This window comes from Musa acuminata, chromosome BXJ2-2, assembly GCF_036884655.1.
Source record: "Musa acuminata AAA Group cultivar baxijiao chromosome BXJ2-2, Cavendish_Baxijiao_AAA, whole genome shotgun sequence".
Classification (NCBI taxonomy): Eukaryota; Viridiplantae; Streptophyta; class Magnoliopsida; order Zingiberales; family Musaceae; genus Musa; species Musa acuminata.
The window spans coordinates 24,343,757-24,361,868 of NC_088339.1; the positions used below are offsets into that span (position 1 = coordinate 24,343,757).

The following is an 18,112-nucleotide window of genomic DNA, read 5'->3' on the forward strand; positions in this document are numbered from 1 at the left end:
CCGCTGTGTGAGACAGCAGTGGATGGGCTCGCATATATATTAATATCTAGGGGCGTCAGATCACTGACTGCTCTCCTGTTCCTACAATTGCTTCCGCGTTAAGAATGAGAGGCATTCTGTAGTGATCTATTAAGTTGTTAGTGATAATCTTGAATATACATACTTTTGACGTGCGGAAACTGACTGTGTCTGATTTCAGGTTAAGAAGAGGCAATGGGATTTGAAACTTCACGTTCAAGTTTCTATTGGAATGCTCAGCTTCATATGTTGGTGTTTTGATGAGCTCACAAGCGGATGATGATGATGGTAGGTTAGCGTTCCCGAACACTTTCACAGCTTTTCCTTGAATTGCACTGCAGAGTTCAGAGTCATTCAACTTCACATAGCAAGAACTTTACATAAATAAAGACATTAGCTAGATCAAATAACAACGCTGATGAAGAGAGTAAAAGGACGAACAATCACATACTCCACAGCCACAGTGATACCTAGCAAACCATGCCTCATCAAATTTTGTATTTGACCGGAGAGAGTTGGATAGAAGCATAGCAAAGTAGAAGAAGCTCTGCAAGGTGAGGAGAAACAAGGGAGCTGATCACCTTGTTCCTCTTTGAAGACATGAACCAGATAAGTTCTAATTTAAGCACACTCATTGTACCGAGATGACCACCAGCAAGAAACTAACACCAAGTTTGTACCCATGAATATATAAACGAGTACCATTGTAGCAAATGACTCGAGCATTAAAAGAAACTACAGATTGAGCTAAACCTTTGGATCTTAAGAACATATGCAAGAATGACATGCCCACATCATGAATGGATATGACAAGTACTTGAAAGAAAACACAATTTTCAAGAATTATGAACAGCTGCACAAGTCATCACACATTGAAATACTATTGCAGTAATGCATAATAACTAAAGTGTAGGATAGGTCACAACATCTGCAAGCTTCAAAGTTATACAATGATAAGAGAGAAATCACAATGAGATTGATATGCAGAGACATTTCATGAAACATGCTGAAGAATGAATCATGCTCAGTTGTTTATCGACATTTCTGCCACATTCATGAATAAGTTATAAGTTTGGTAACTCTTATGTACATACTCTTTGATATTCATGAATCATTTCTTTCAACAATCACAGAAATATTTGATGTTTTTGATAGTACTGCTTTTATGCTCTCGGACGAACATAGCTGATCCCTCCCAGAAATCAGCAAGCATCCCAAGAATCCTGAAATTGTGAACAACCAACAAAGCGAGTGAATTATTATATAAAATTCAACCATAGAATTGATTTCCTTTTACCAAACACAGTCACAGTGAGTTGGCCGTCTTGGACAAACTGAGGTACAAGATTATACAAAAAATTAAGTAAATACTCAGTTAAATAGTGCTCATAATAACATCAACAGAGTGTCCTGGTTGCTGCAAGTATCTCATGAAAGAAAAAGCTGGATCATTACATTTTCTGGTACCAATTAACCGTTCTGATAGTTCTTACAGTAATTTGAACAAACTATAAAGACTTCCAGAATTGTTGAGCAAAAAAATTATGCACAATCTTACTTCAACTCGGGTAGAGATCCAATATCTTCCTATCATAAACTGTATCAAAATTTTGCAAAATTTGCCTGCAAGTAGTGAGCATATTTGACGACTCCAAAGATGGTGAGAGATGCACATAGCCCCATGCGCAGTACCACCTTATTTAAACAGGAAAATGCAATTGTTTCTGCCGAAAAAGAAGTCATAAAAAGTTGCAGCTAAAGGTTTTTAAATTGGGCCTGGATCCTTGATGATTATAAATGCTTTTCTCAACCTTGTGGTACCAAATAGGGGCATCATCAAAGCAGGAGCCCAAGATGAATCAGCACTGCCAGGTCATTGTCAAAGCATTGTAGTAGAACTGATCTTAAGAACGCTGTTGATTGTAGGAAGAAGAGGAACCCTGATCTATCCTTTTTAGCCCCTTTGTCCATATAATCTCTCGTGAAAAGCATTGAAAATCATTCTTTTATGATATGAATGAATTTTGATGTTGTATTCTTAAAGAACAATTAATTCACAGCCTCAAAAAACAGGACTTGTGGCTGCAAGTGTCCCCTTTCGCACATGGTGAGAACATCATTCCAGCCACCAATCACCTGCACGATTAGCTTCAACCATATTACACACTTGCAACAAATCAAGAAAACAAGCACACCTGTCTAAGGTTACCTTGACAGTTTGATCATCATACATGACCCACTGATCGCACTCATATGCAAAACAGTGATAATGTTGCCCATAGTAACAAACCTGAATACAGGAAGACAATAATTTTCAGCTGATTGCTAGGATAGAAGTAACCTTAACAGGGTGTATATGCTAGTCTTGCTGTAAGTTGGAAAAATAAATAAAGTTTGACGTATATGAGTTATCTATGAACACATACAAGCACAGGGGATAAACAATGACCTTGGACTTCTCATACACACAAGTATCAGATTCTTCAGGACTCAACATATCTTCAACCTCACAAAAAATTAACCTATTCGTGTAGTCAAGCAGGACATGAAACATCATAAGAGCTCAAGGATGCCCATCTATTAAAAGTAGTCACCTGCATGGCACAATCTATTCTGGAGAGAGTGTTCTGATCCTCAAAATGAGTGCACTCTGTCATTGTTACAAGGAAACACTAATTTGATCCTTCATTTACCAAACATCTCGGGTCCTTATTCCTTAATAATTTCTTGTTCATTGCAAGGCACCAGTAGTGCTTAACAGTTAAGAGCCATGTTGATAACCTGTTAGTTGTGAGGTAACTGTGCTACATATATCTTACAAGAGGTACATTGTAAAAGGAACCATAACTTATCCCATGTAAAAAAATATTATTTATTTTGTAACTTGTAATCTATTTCAATCCAAATAGTCAAAGATTGGAAGTGATAGGATGTTGTGTTGGGCTATGGGGTTAGGTAAATCTACTACCAATAACTTGAGAATAAGCATTTCAGGACCATGTGGTTCTGAGCTTACCATCTTAATGGATCAATACTCCTGTCTAACAAGGACAACTGGTACAGAATGGGCATAATATTAGGTATGACAAAAGGACCCGGGTAAAAAAAGACTATACTCCAGCTAGAAACACATTATGCCATGAAGACACCATTGAATTGCATCATGTGTACCACCTGCAAGGGAAAATTTTTGGGCTATGCATTGATCTTGACAAGAATGCTAATCCTTTGAGTGTGGGAGAATATGAAACTCTGAATAGTCCCATATTGAAAGTGGGAAAATGTGATGAATTTTAAAGCTAAACGAGTCTACTAATATTAACTTCATCTTAAGCACTTTTGGTCAATGGTTATAGGCCTTCCAAATTATTGAGTTTGCAGTATCATCAAACAGGATTGTGACATAATCATTGTTATGTTTCATTATATTGATTTACTCCTTATAAACATAAATAACCATTATAGCTTGAATTGTCTTCATTTGGTTATGAATTTTTCACATTTTTCAAAACTCTTCTAGCCTTGAGAACTGAATTGAACCTGAACTATCAAAATCATCCCAAGGTTGGACCAAACCAAAAGAAGATAATTTGAATATTCATTCCACCCTAGGATGTAATTACGACTTACGGCTTGTTGTTTTTGTTGATATATTCTACCTTAGCACCACTGTATACCATGTGGCGGCATAACTATGCAAGTTTAGGAACAATCCTCTCCTGGGCAAGCATTATATACCTATCATCATCATTATCATCATGGGTTTAAAATGCAGTAATTTACTGTGTTCAGTTGCACTATACTTAAATGAGTCTACAGCTAAGAGACATTGAACCTCAATTGTAGTAGCTCATAAAAACTGAGGATACTAGTGCATCATGGAGAGAAGCTAAAGTGAGTTATGTACTTAAATCAGAAAACAGGATTGTTTGGATGGAAAGAGAATATATGAGTACAAGAGTAAAGGAAGATAAACCAGTAAAAGAATGTTTAGTCAGCATTTTCTTAAAAAAAAAATCAAAAACTTCAATTTAGGAACCAACTGCATATTTATTTACTGATATTTTTTTCTCTAGTTTACAATGACAGCTCCAAAATTTATATTGGCCATCTTGGTGTTTAGCATGAACCTGGACTACTTATTTTATTTTACATGCTTCTATCATCTCTAAAAAAAAATCAAGACTATCAAGAACAAACTTGAATGAAAAATGGATCAAAATTGGCTTTTCCATGATATCATAACAACTGAAAAAATTAAGGCATTAGCTACCAACATACCACTGAAACCAGAGAATGCTTGCACCCTTTATCTATACCACAGTAAAGAATGCCAATATCCACATCAGTAGTAATGGCTGCCAATGTCGCAGATATGTCATCTGCACTTTCATTTGTACTTTGCCAGCCTAAAACTGAAACAGCAACTTAATCAGTCAGAAATAGTATAAAAGATGTCTGACTCAATTTAACACACTGGAAAATAGTGCAAATTCAGTAACTTATCCCTTTGCGAAACAACTAACTGAACTCAACCACATATCTAAGAATTAGTGTTAGGCCTAAGTCAATTAGGCAAAGATTGCATACAATTTCGATCTAGTGATCAGGTCTAATTAAAGTTTAGTTTATGTCCTCAATGAGTATAACACTGACAGACTTCTTTTAACAATCAAGGCCTCAATTACCCTACATGAACTGTGGCACTGCTTGCACCATGCTAGGCAATGAATGCATGACAAGGCATATCTCATAAAAGGATAAATATGTGACCATGAGCTGCTGCACACAGATGATATGCAATGCCATGCAGCAATACTCAGCCATGCACATCTTGCAAATTATGCATCTATTTGCTCTGTTGGCCTCTATCACATTAAGCACCATGAAATATGGCATAGGGATACAATTTATAATCAAAACCATATTGTATATATGGCCTAATCTTCTGACACCACCAGCTCAAAACAAATATCTGTTAATGCAATAGTAAATCTGGCCTATCTCAAGCCAAATACCTGGGCAAAGATGGACAGGATTAGTGAACATGCTATTTAAGAGGGACCAAATGTTACCAGCTGTGAAAACATGTGGTGGATGAGACAGAATATGATTCATATAATTTGGTTTTCCACAACCGCCAGCCTCTACATCACAAGATAACTGGTGATTCATTTCAACAGTCTTCAATAGTTCATCAAAAGAACTTTCTGGGCACATAATCTGAGGCAGCAAAATTGAAAATTTTAAACTAATAGGTTGAAGAACATGTTCTAATTCATCTCATTTTTTAAAGAGATAAAAATCAACTTGGATCCTTAACAAGATAATTTATAAAAATAAGTTGTAAGACATGCCTTTGCTGTTCGTAAAGAGTTTGCATTGATATTGTGGAAAAATGAAGTATACTTCAGGTGTCTGGTCTGACAATGGCAGCTGTAACAGTTCATCTGTTCATCGATGTCCATTCCAAACAGGGAATGTGCAATACAAGAACTGTTTGCACAATCCCATGATCCCACAGAATTACTTTCATATGATTCAACATCACAATCACCAGAGAAAATATTAAATGACTTGTGCAAGCAGTCAAAGATTACTGCTAAAACTTCAGAAGCATCATTCATCTGTGCCTGTCAATTGCAATTAAATTTTTTAGATTCAACACAATGATAAACCAAATACACTCATAAAGCCTTGTCAAAAATTAAATGAACAAGATCTTTTAAAACTTTATGTTTCATAAGATTAGAGAGGAAACTTGTATATCCATAACTATGCTATAATTACCTCTTGAAAGAATTTGCTATCAGGATACAAGTTGCTCAAAGCAATCCTCAGAGATGTAGGTGCAACAGCATCATTTGGTCCATCATCAAATGCTTTTCTCAAATCTAAAAATATATCATAAAGTGCACAGACAACACAGGGATTTCCAACATGCACGTGTGCTGACGACATTTTCAGGAACTGTTCTCTGAACCGTCTTAAATGCCACAATGACTGAATAGTGACAACAAGAGTACATATCACTGGCATGCAGATTTTAACAAACGACAGTTTAACAAGTATATGAAATACTTGGTTACCTGGATTATTACATTCAAAAAGCAATTGTATTCACCAACAGCATTTCTGAGGCCAGTGCCAACGATATCCTTTCTGCTTGAAACGCTTCCACTTTCAGTAGCAGAAACACAATAGTCATCACCTTCTGTTGATTCTAGATGTCAAAACAGATTAGAAACTAAAACTCATGAAAAGGAACAAACTCTCAGCAGAATTCAGTATTCACTGCATAATGACATTAATAACTACTCAGTAAAGAACACAAGAACACACACAGATGTGTTCTCATGTACTCAATGAAAATTTGCTGCAAATACACACAAGAAAATAAAAAAGATGCGAAAGACAGAACAAGAGTTGAATGGGAACTGCACGATTAGAGGAATCATACTGAATAAGCCAGCAATGAACATCTAAGGTAAATATATAACTTGTTCTCCAACATGGCAATCTGTATCCATTTTACAATGAGTGTGGATAGATCTGTTATGCGGAACAAGAATAGAAACATAAAATGTTACAAGTTCTGAAATATATTATGATAGGTTTGACTTCTTCAAATCGCTTGCACATTTAGATCAAGCATGAAGAACATCTTGACGTGTGTTTGTGCACACAAATGAAGCAAAATTAATTTACATAAAAAAGATGGAAAGCCCAAAGGTAAACACTAGCCATCTGTTGAAGGCAACATTTCCCTTTATAGGCTTTCAGATCATTAATTCTTCATGTTCCGGATTGCAGACGTTTCACGATCAGAAACACATGATCACAACATAAATTGCTACTTCTCATCATTTTTGGGTAGCATAGGCTTATACAAGAAGTGTTGTAAAATTAATTACCTCAAAAACCTCAAGTTCAAGGTTCATGCTAATGTTATGTTTAAATCAAACCTTTGCAGAGGATAATTTGTACTCATCAAAGATATCTATTGACCTCCTTCCTGTACCTTTATTATTTTCACTGATAACAAGCGATATGGGTCATTATACAACTTGGTATATTGTTATCTTACTAGTCCAATAGATCACCAAACCTCACACTGGACCAATACTCAAGTCCTCATTATAAGGCTTGAAGGTTTGTTGCTAGTACTTAAGGGTTAGTATATATAATCATGTGGTTCTAGGCCCATTATATCTCAAACTATTAGACTAGCAGATCTACCTGGCCAAATCATGACAGTTGATATTAGCACAACTCTAAAGACAACTATATGGGGTTGATACATAATGAAATGAGGGTAATGGACAAACTTTGAGAGGGACGTTTCCTTAGGTCAGACCCACATCAAAACCCCAAACGGAGATTCTAGATTATGTGTGGCCTTGGCAAGCATGTCAAGCCTTGGAGTGGGGAAAATTGTAATGCTCCAACTAGTCTCACCTTGGAAGGACATGTTAGGTAGGTCGGCACATAAGGTTTGATGGTTCTACCACCAGTAGTTCAAGCTAAAGCTTTCAAACCACATAGTTCTAGGCCCATCATATTCAAGATAACAAGCCATAAACCTAGCAGATCAAGTCATGACAATTAGTGTTTTCAAAAGGCGCTCAAGCGGGGTGAGGCCCAAGCGCCTTGCGAAACCTAAGGGCGAGGCGTTTCAATGAAGTGCCAACCGGCTGCTCGCCTGAGCCCAGGCGTCGGGCGAGCACCCAAGTGAAGAAGGGTTTTGGGTTCATGCCGAGTTCGATTGAACAAGCACGTTGGTTCAATCTACCGTAACACAAAATCCGCCGCTCTCGTCCCCCGTTTGTCTTCAAAGTGAAACCGTACATTCGCCACCACCGCCTTCATCCGCAATTCCGTCTGCCACCTTCATCTACAACTTCTTTCGACGTCACCTTGGTCCACAGCTTGCTTAGCCACCACCCCCTTTGTTTACAATTTCCTCCGTTGTCGCCGCATTCGTCCACAGCTTCCTTCACCGTCGTCGCCTTCATTTGCAACTTCCTCTGCCGCCACCACCTTCATTTGCAGCTTCCTCCACCATCATTGCCTTCGTTTGCAACTTTACCTATCGCCCTCTCCTTCCCCTCCCTTCCTCCATAACCACGGATTACTCTTCTCAGTCCATTATTTCTCATTTCAATTAACTTGTTGCACCATATTGAGATGGTGCACTATTACTCTCTTAGGAGTAAGAACTGTTTAGCATCATATTGAAAACATTGTTTAGCATAGGTCTCCATCAGTAGAACCCTGTTTAGCATAGGTCAGTGATTTAAAAAGCGCTAGGCGCCAAAAGTCGCTAAGGTCCAAAAATGCCCGAGGCACTAGGTGCTCGCCAGAGCGAAGCGAGATGCTAAAATATAGAAATATATAATATAATTAATAAATATAATTATTTAAATAAAAAATATGCTATTAAATTAAGAAAATCAGGTACAAAATCATAATAAATAAATAAATCATAATAGTATATTTTGTATTTTTTAAATAAAAATATACTATTAAATAAATAAAAATTAATAGTATTAAAATCAAAATAATATATTATTAATCTAATAAATAAAAATACTATTATTAGTATATAGTTAGCAGTATACTGTTAACAGTATAGTGAGAAGACCGAGGCTGTTGAGGCAATGGCAGCGGTAGCAGGCGACAACCGTAGCTGGAGCGGGAGCGGCGAGCAACAACGGGAGCGGCGAGCGACAACAGCAGCGATTGTGGCAGCGGCGAGCAATCAGCGAGTAGCGATTGTGGCAGCGGCGAGCAATCAGCGAGTAGCGATTGTGGCAGCGGCGAGTAACGACAGTAGCGGCGAGCAGCGATAGTGGCAATGGCAGCAGAGAGCAGTGACAGCGGAGAAGAAACCTCGACGACAAAATCACGTGTTAGGGTTGGGGAAGTCGGGGAAATCGCGAGAAGGAGCCTGATATCGGTGATTTAGTTGGTTCGATTGAACCAACTAAAGCATCGAAGACCAACCAAACCTAAAAATCTGGTTCGATCACCTGGTTTAACCCAGGCGCTCGCTCGAAGCGCCCGGCGCCTGGGCTCGGGCGAGCGCCCAGGCAGCGCCTCTTTGAAGCGAGGCGCCTGGACATGAAGCGAGGCGCTCGGGCCTCGCCTCACCTCGCCCAAGCGCCTAGGCAAGCGCCCGAGCGCCTATTGAAATCACTGGCATAGGTTTCGATTGTAATGTATACTTTTTAAAATTTATTATTCTAGAGTGTTTCGCTTCGTTCTGGTGAACGCCTAGCACTTTTAAAAACATTGGTGACAATTCAAAACTAATGGAACAATTATGTGTATTTGTCACTTCTAAAGTCAAATCCACTTCCAAATGTGGTAACATCGTAATTTTAGATTAGAAGTTCATCCTCAAAGATATGGTCTTTATGTTTTTGGTCATATCAACTTATTAAGTGTGAAATTAGCAACTACTATTGGACCATATATAAAGATAAATACACAAAATACGATCTCAGAGACAAATAAATGGAAGTTATATTGGTGTGTCATACTTTGTTACTATGTCAGTCTTAAATGGAGTTCCAAGTTCATCAGTCTTAATTGATATTGTTGAGAATACAAATGAATTCGCTATACACTTACACTATTATCTTAAGAACCTGGACCTGAATATCAAAACAAATTTCATCATCGGAAATATGTTATGATAATAAGTAAGAATTTCATGTTAATAGATCAATAATTCCTAAAAGTTCTTAATAAATTCTACTTCTATGTTTTTTGACATTGGAAATGCCATACATCAGTGGTAAAGAACATAATAATACATCCCAAGATGTAACATCTTTTAAACCTTCAGAACCTAACCTTCGAACCTAATCTGGAACTGCCAAAACCACCTAACAAGAACTCTGAGGCTAAGATGGGAACTGTTAAAACTACCTAACAAGCACTCTGAGGCTAGGCTGAAGCTGACTCAAGGCAACACCATGAAGCTTGCTTCCATGTATGTAATGATCAAAACTTCTTTAACAACCATCAAACTAATTTGGTTATAACAATCTATTTTATACATGCTTCCAAAGATAACGGGGGGATGGACAAGAAGTCCAAGACATTAAACATACCAAGACTTTCACGCACAGCTTTCTTGAGATCTTCTTGGAACCTTTGCTCATCATCTTCCTCAGTGTGCAATTGTCTCAATGTCTTCACTTCATTATCTCCTGGCCAAAAATAAGCAGATTTCTTTAGTAACAGAAATTAAAACAGTGGAATGACTATGTAAGCAGAACCTAAACTGTCCCCTTGTGGGAAGTTCCCTATTACTAAGCTTCGAAACACCATACTAGACAAGCCACTTATTTCATATAACCATGAATAATAGACTGACATGAAAGTTTCTTAATGACGTATGCATTACACTATATTACAACAATAAAAAGCAGTCATAACATCACAAATATTTGGGGGTTGGCTACATGGATCTTATCATGCCATAGAGCTCTTTGTAAAGCAATATGTTTAGTCAAATCAAGAGTACTCAAATCTATTTTTATTGTTTCATTACAAACTATATTTCAATAATAAATTTCATACAACCTCAAAACCTTTCTTTTCACAACTGAGAAAGAAAACAACCTTAAAACCTCAAATCTTCTTTTGAACAAATTTTCATGAATAAAAGATAAAAATATTTTTTTTGTTCTAAAAGTTATTATGAAAGATTATAAAGTCCAGGAATACAAGATGTTGTGCCAATAGAAGATTTATCCAAAAATCAAAAACCAATGAAATAGAAACAGCAAGGCAAGAAGCCCTACAACTTCAGTTAACAAATGCATATGACTGAACGGAACACATTCTAGAATCAATACTGCAATTAACAGCTTAACCAGTCAATATGACCATCAACTGGAACCAACCCACCCACAAAAGGAGAAATGAGAAACTATGGTGATAAACAATCACAACTTGAATTATGTTATTTTGCTGCAAATGGCAAAGAAAATGGAAAGTATGGAACTTTGTTTGCTACATGTTAACTACAGTACCATTTCCACGGATGACATGTTTTTTTGGGCTCAGCTATATGACCTTTTGGTTGAATAATATCATTTAAATATGGAGCACTTACTGACATCTGGAGGCAGCACCACTAAATTAATGACAGACTATTAGTAATCCCAAAATGCTCAACTGCTGAAGATAGGTTTAAATAAAATAAAGAGATTGTACACTACTAATCCATTCTGCCATTGATTTTCCATAGTTGCAAGTTGATTTGAGAAGATAGAAAATACTTAGTTGTATTTAAGTTGCTTTGAGAAGATAGAAAATACTTACTAGCACATTCACTTTTGTGAAGATTATGAAAACATTTGGCTTAGTTGTGTTTAAGATCACCTAACAGCTATCAGTAATTAAAATGGATATAGAGTATGGAATTCTGTAGCAATGAAGGCAATCAAAAGCAAAAAAACAATCAAAAGCAAAGAAAACAATATGCACCTGCAGACCACATCATCACAAAAATAAAAAACCCATGTGTAAAAAACAAGACCTGCCACACCAGCTTGATCTTTCTGTACTTCATGTAAAGTTCTTGCATTCCCATCAGGCAACTGTTTTGGGGCACTATGCCTTAGGACTTGGTTACTTTTTGACATATCAGACGGCAGAAACTCATCATGTATAGTTCCTGTTGTACCTGCAAGATGAAAAGAATATAAGACTACATACTTTCAGCTTAGAGAACCAGTTATTGACATATGATAGAAAAGATTGTTGATCACACTAATATCTGGCGTTGTCTAAATGGGAACAAGATGCAACCTTGCTTGTATTTCATATGAGATTGGCCACTTGTCTTCTTAGCCTTTTGGACACTAGAATTATTGGAAAATTTTGTATCGCTTACACGTCTCTCTATTCCATTCATTTGCAAGCCCCCTTTGCTTGGCAACCCATTGCTGTGACCAAAATCTTGAACCTCACTAATGTAAATGTCATTGAGCTTGTCACTGTTGTCACCAATATTTTGTTGCTGTCCCAGATTCAGCAGCTGGTCTGCTGCAGCAGGCTTATTTCTTGATTGGTTGAATCTTTCGTCATGATGACTCTTGTGCACATTGGCTTCAGAAAAATGAAAATCACCAAATTCTATGCCTTCTACAAAATTGGGGGCAATGTAATTATGCAAGATGGAGTCATAATTCAAATTTAAAACTGAATCAGCAGCAAATCTTTCCTCTGTATTATTGTTTGGGGAAGTCACAGTGCTATTCTTTAATTGCTCTGCAAGGTGCTTCTGCTTGGCCTCATCTTCTATCCTCCTTTGGTACTCCAATGTCTCCTCAAGTTTTCTTTCCTCGGCCTCAAGCTCCACTCTGAGTTTAAGTTCCTCTTCTTGTTGTTTCAAATAATCACCACTTGCTACATAATCATGCTCCAAAATATCGCCATCATCAAGAAACTCACTTCAAAAGAATAGACACGTAATGTACAGGTTAAATAGCTGAATAATCTTTAAGATTAAATAAAATGATCAAGGCTGGAGACTGAGGTGAGCTTGAAATTTTAGCATAGTCCGACGAAAGGCAAGGTGGCATCAGCAGTGAAGTATTCCAGCTAATATTTCAGTAATCAAATAATATAAAATTCTTTAAAATGTTGTTCATGACTTGAAACCTCCAGTTGACAAAGAAAAACTAAAAGAAGATATTGGTGTTTGCTGAGCAAGAAAAGTTTAAGAAGCTTAAAGGAGTTCATCATTTTCAAATAAATTAAAAACAAAGAAAATCATCTGCTTCAGTAAAATGCGCTGCTCTATTTAACTGTCCTTGCATCTTGAGAGAATATCAAGACATGTCACAAACAATAATTTGATCTTCACAATTTATTCAGTAATAAAATTCTTAGATATCATGTAAGAAGACAAAACAGACAATGAGATGATGGTCTTTTTAAAATGAATATATTATAACAGTACACAAGGATCCATGTCCTCAAAATGCCAAGATCAACTCAGTTGCAAGGGCAATGGAGATTAGGCCCATGCTATTTCTAGTTAACCTTCCAATTCTACATATTAACACAACAGTATTTGGGCCCAAAGACTAAGAGAAATAAAGCCAAGCAAGATGTCTATGGCAGACCTTTTCCATCAATACCCTCTATGCGACTAGAAAAATTAACATATTCTCAAAACATGAAATATTCTCTCTGAAATCATAAATTTTATGAATTTCTTAGAAAATCCTTATACTGAACAAATAATTTGGATATTGAAGACTTCACCAGTTTTTCTAAACAACTTAGAGAGCAAACTGCATCTTTTGTTTATTGAAGTGATTGGTATATGAATCGAATTCATGAAACAACAAGATGTATGAACAATCTAGAAAGGGACCAAATAGCTTTTAAGCTATACTGCATGCTTTCATGTTAGCATCCACGTAAACAAAGACACTTAAATCTGCTGACTTGATCTAATAATGATTTTAGGTGATGATCCAGAGGTTATGCCAAAGGAAAAAGTGTCATACAGAAACTGTTTTGGTACTGATGCCATAGATATTTTGATGCAAACTCCTGTGTGATTTTAATGAACACAAACAGCTGCTTGTCCTCCCAGGGGTAGAATCAAGAATAATGAATGATAGAGAAATGAGCTGGTCCATGTCCTGGTTCCACATCAGGCTGGTAATTAATGCCCAATACAGTCTGGGCAGCTATATGCTAAGTCCAAGCTATTAAAATTTAAAATTTGAGAAACAAAAAGAACACATGGATTTATCCCATGCACATGAACATAGAAATGCACATCAAAAGCTGGAACATTAAAATTCTGTTTAAATCATAGGTCATTTTCCCACCAAGAACTTCAGAGATACAACAGTTTAACAAATCCTTAGACAAAGATGTGAATCTCAAGAAAGTTATTCAAAAGACAACTTTATCTGGAAGTAACAGAACTCTGCATGTTGTCAGAACACATAAATAAACTATTGCAACTAAGAAAAGCTTGAACTACAGTTTGATTTGGGACCAAAGTACATTATGATGAATTATCCATAAAATTTTTATTAAATATAAAATGCCTAAAGAAGTAAGGCTTACGATTGTTCGGCAGTATCCTGATGATCAGAATATTGATCACTATAGCCCAAAGCCTGAAATGCACGTAAAACATCAGCATGACTACACTACAAGACATCATATAGACATATAAGCAGTATAGGAAAATTAAAATAAGCTGGGATTTTTACGACCTTCTGATCTTTGATTTTTCTGTAATCTCTATTTTTTTTCTTATCCCTTGACTTTTCATGTGCATGCTTACTATCATTTCCTCGATTTATGTTCTTCTTTGCATCCAGTGCAAGTTCTGCTAGGAAGGCTTCTCTGGCAGCATCAGACTTTTCTGTAGCATCTTTATCTACCAAACTTTCCAAGCATAACTGTGAAAAAAAAAATCAAAAGCAAGCAGAAGATATTAGTAACCAGATCAAAGAATCATATGCTGAAACATCTTCAAACATAAGTAAAAGTAACAATTGAACAAACCCGAAGGAAAGACTTCACAAGAGGCAAAAGAACTGTACGATAATCAAAGGCCAAGGCAGGCCCAAGCTTAGCCTCCAACTGTTGCATGCCAGTCATATTTCGCATGATCCTTGCATCAATCTTGTTAAGCTGCAAGCAAGAAAAAATGTTTATTTGGTCCTATTACCAAGCATAGAAAAACACAGTGGATCAAGTGAAAGAAATTATAATACCTCGACAGACAATTGCTCCTTCTGTCGTTGGATTGCTATTCCTACGCAAGTATCTGTTTGCTGCAAGTAGTCATGCACCCTCCAATCATCACCCTCGTCACAATCCAACTCACACAAGCGAGAACTAACACCGGACAAAGCCTCATCGCAACCAAATTGTGATACATTCAAAGCTTGTGCCTCCTTAAGGACGTTAGAAATTACATCCAACTCAAGTCTGCAGGCATTAAATATCTCATCATTCTCCCGTTCAACAAGCTCTTCTTGTCTCTTCCTTAAAGTAGCCTCATAACTTTGAGATGCAAACTTCCCTGCTTGCTCCCTTTTCTTAAGTTCTTCAAAGCAAAGGTTCTCGATAGACTGCAAGGCCTCCTCATAGCTTAGATGTTCACATTTCCTCTCACACAGACTTTGTAAGAGATAGAACTCCTTCTCAAGCATCTGAAGTATTTCGATGCCTTGATGAGATTTCTCTTCGCGCATGCGGGTCCAAGCTGACAGTTGGTCCCCATTCGAAGGGCCAGCAAATAACCATGACAGAAAAGCATCTGCATCAGGCATACTATCCTTGTCATCATCATTTCCCGAATTCTCATGATGAGATCCAGGCTTTTGTGTAAATGAACGACCATGCAAGAGGAGACTGGAAGAATCAAAGGTCAGGCAGACATCTTCTGAGTCTTCACTACCCTGTCCAGAACTATCAGCATCACCAGCAGCAGTATCCTTCTCGGAATATCTCCCTAACCCACAAGACTGTGACAGCTCCTGCAAGAACTTGAGGACCTTCCGGAGGTGTGAAGCATCCAAGAAGCAGATACAAATAGGTGACTGGTCCAATGCATGGTTCAGCGGTAACGATCCAGAGGGAAAAGCTTGGATCTCTTCGATGGCATACTGTATCACCTTATTCAGATGGCTCACTGAGAGGCTCTTATGCTTCACAAGTGTCTGAAACATAGCTTGAACTCTTTCCAAAAGATTGATCCGTTCAACATCATCCGACAATGGCCATCTGCGAGAGACATCATCAATGTCGGACATCTCGCTGTAGTTCCCTTCCACAGGAAACTCATTGGAAATGTCTCGATCTGCTAAGTCCCCATGCTGTGGTGAAGAAGAAGAATCTGAGTTCTCTCTAGCGCTCCAGTACTCGGAGGAACAGTCCTTATCCTTACTGCCAGAATCAGATTCAGCGTCCCTAATGACGGGCTGACGCTTCGAATGCTCCTCTTTGAGCATCATTGCAGCTGCAGCAGCATCAATGGGCTTCCAACTCCCATTAAGAAGCATCTCAATCCATTCCCCATCAACTTCTTGGGGCATTACTGACTGCAGCTTGGTTGAAAGACTGCTCAAATGCTCCCTCACAGTGTGCTGGATGTGGGCGTCACATTCCGTGAACTTCTCATCGCACCGGCAACAAGCCCAGAACTTCCATGTCCCATTGGTTTCCACGAACGCCAGTGCCTCCCCCAAGATGTCCAGCGCGAAATTGTCCTTTGCTGTTGAGGCATAATGCGTCCTGAGCTCTGGGATGCTCACAATTAGGAAACCTAGCCGCTTCTTGATGCTCATCGAGTTCCAGTAGGCACGGACCTGATCCATGCGGTCGGTCGAGGAACCAACCTTCTTGGAGCTCAGCTTCCGGCGCTCTGCTAGCCGGTGAGCGCTGGAGGACCCAGGTGTATCCGAGCCTGGGCGGCCATCATCCTCATGGGGTGACCGTGGGGAGCTACCAGGCTTTTGCTGTATGATGCGAGCGGCAGCCACCCGGACCTCGATCTCCTTGCGGCGCTCCTCCGGGGTCTTGGTGACCTTCTTGATCTCATTGGGGCGGCGGGCCGCCTGCACCAACCGGACTTCCATGGGATCCTCAGAGATGCGGCGCATCGGGATCAGCCGGAACCTCTCCTCGCCGGCGGCCCCGTTGCCGAGATTCTTCATCCAGGACGAGATGGAGGCTATGTTGGACTTCTGGATGAGAGCCCGGAGCTCCTGCTGAACGTGGGTGATCCGGGCATCGGACGTCGACAGCTTCTGCTGGCTCTCCTCGTGGAGGCTCTCCTTGGCGGGGTCGACCGGATCAGGGATGGCAAGCGCGCGCTCGCACTCCTGGACCACCTCCTCGTAGCCACGCCCGTCTGTGGCGGCGTCGTACAGGAGGCTAGCGTAGAAGTGTGCGAACTCGATCGACGACGGGGAGAGCGTGACGGCGCGACGGGCGGAGTCGATGGCAGCGCGGAGGTGCCGGAGCTTCGCGCCGGGATCATCGAGGAGGGCGGCGACCTTGACAGCGACGGTGCCGTGGACGCGGTGAAGAAGAGCAGAAGACTCATGCCGCGCGGCCGCCTCCTTCATCAGGCGGAGGGCCTTGGTGTGGTTCCCGCGGCGAAGGGCCGTGAGCGCCCGCTCACATTCCACCTTCACAGAGGCCGCCTCGGCGGAATCAGGGCCATCGGGGCGGCGGCGCCCATCATCGGAGGCCAGGGAGGGTGGAGACGATAACGCATCGACAGCGGCGGCGGTGGCGGTGGCGGTGGCGTCGGGGGGATGGCGGGCGGGGCGCTGGGTAGGGTTTCGCTTCTTATGCCCCATAAGACAACAAACCCAAGAAGGGGGATGAAGAAGAGAGAATAGATTATACTATCTCTGCTACAAAAGGGCTGACCACCTAACCGGACTCCAACTCACCTCCGCCGCCGCCCCTCATCCTCATGAATCCGCCGGCGGCGATCCCAGCCACAAGTGATCTATCAATCTACACAACGCACCTACCTAATACTAATACTAAAAGTCAGAGACACAGATTCGCCTGGGTTCAAAGGAAGGAAGGAAGGAGGGGATCGAAGGGAGAGAAAGCAGCGATGGACGGTGCGATCGACGAGCGAGGAGGCGGAGAAGGGAAGATGAAGCGAGGGGGGGAGGGGGTGGGGGGTGGGGGGCGGGGGAGAGGAGAGGAGAGGGGTGGGTGGCGACCTGCTTTGATAATTGTAGATCTGGTGATGCTGATGATGGTAGGTCGTGCTCGAGATGCGCATCATCTGATTCGCACGTGATTCGTGTGTCGATTGAATCTACCGGGAACGACTTTACTTGGCTCGAACCCGCCAACTCGATCGACCCATTTCCATCCGATCTCCATCGATTACGTGAAATCTATTTCCGCCAATTCCCAAGTTACCAAATGGATGAAAAATATTTTATGATTAATAATAACAATTAATATTAAGTAAGTAAAAAAAAAAATACTTTTCACAATATAAATATGTTACCGTTAGTCATTAAGTAAACGCAATTAATGCTACTGTTAATAACTA

At 39.7% G+C, this 18,112-nt stretch overlaps 1 protein-coding gene across 2 annotated transcripts; it reads right to left on the reverse strand.

The window, feature by feature from the left end:
- Positions 1–1,449: 1,449 nt before the first annotated feature.
- LOC135605489 (uncharacterized) lies at positions 1,450–17,739 on the reverse strand. Of its 2 annotated transcripts, none has more exons than XM_065095647.1 (14): positions 14,793–17,739; positions 14,581–14,709; positions 14,286–14,474; positions 14,134–14,186; positions 11,848–12,491; positions 11,576–11,722; positions 10,140–10,238; positions 6,108–6,232; positions 5,809–6,021; positions 5,376–5,651; positions 5,094–5,241; positions 4,300–4,433; positions 2,228–2,308; positions 1,450–2,154 (listed from the first exon to the last, which is right to left on the reverse strand). In XM_065095647.1, the coding sequence occupies exons 1-14, from the start codon at positions 17,388–17,390 to the stop codon at positions 2,068–2,070; spliced, it is 4,923 nt and encodes a 1,640-aa protein (XP_064951719.1). In that variant the 5' UTR covers positions 17,391–17,739; the 3' UTR covers positions 1,450–2,067. The 2 variants fall into 2 exon arrangements, with proteins under 2 accessions (XP_064951719.1, XP_064951718.1); XM_065095646.1 differs by having other exon boundaries at positions 6,108–6,241.
- Between the last annotated feature and the right edge of the window lie 373 nt (positions 17,740–18,112).

Bases quoted from the DNA above. Each gene is read 5' to 3' on its own strand.
- LOC135605489 (XM_065095646.1), bottom strand. From the start codon at position 17,390: ATGGGGCATAAGAAGCGAAACCCTACCCAGCGCCCCGCCCGCCATCCC. The intron at 5,652-5,808 runs GTAATTATAGCA...TGCAATTGACAG, and splicing joins ATAGCAAATTCTTTCAAGAG to GCACAGATGAATGATGCTTC. The intron at 4,434-5,093 runs GTAACATTTGGT...TTGCTGTTTCAG, and splicing joins ACCACATGTTTTCACAGCTG to TTTTAGGCTGGCAAAGTACA.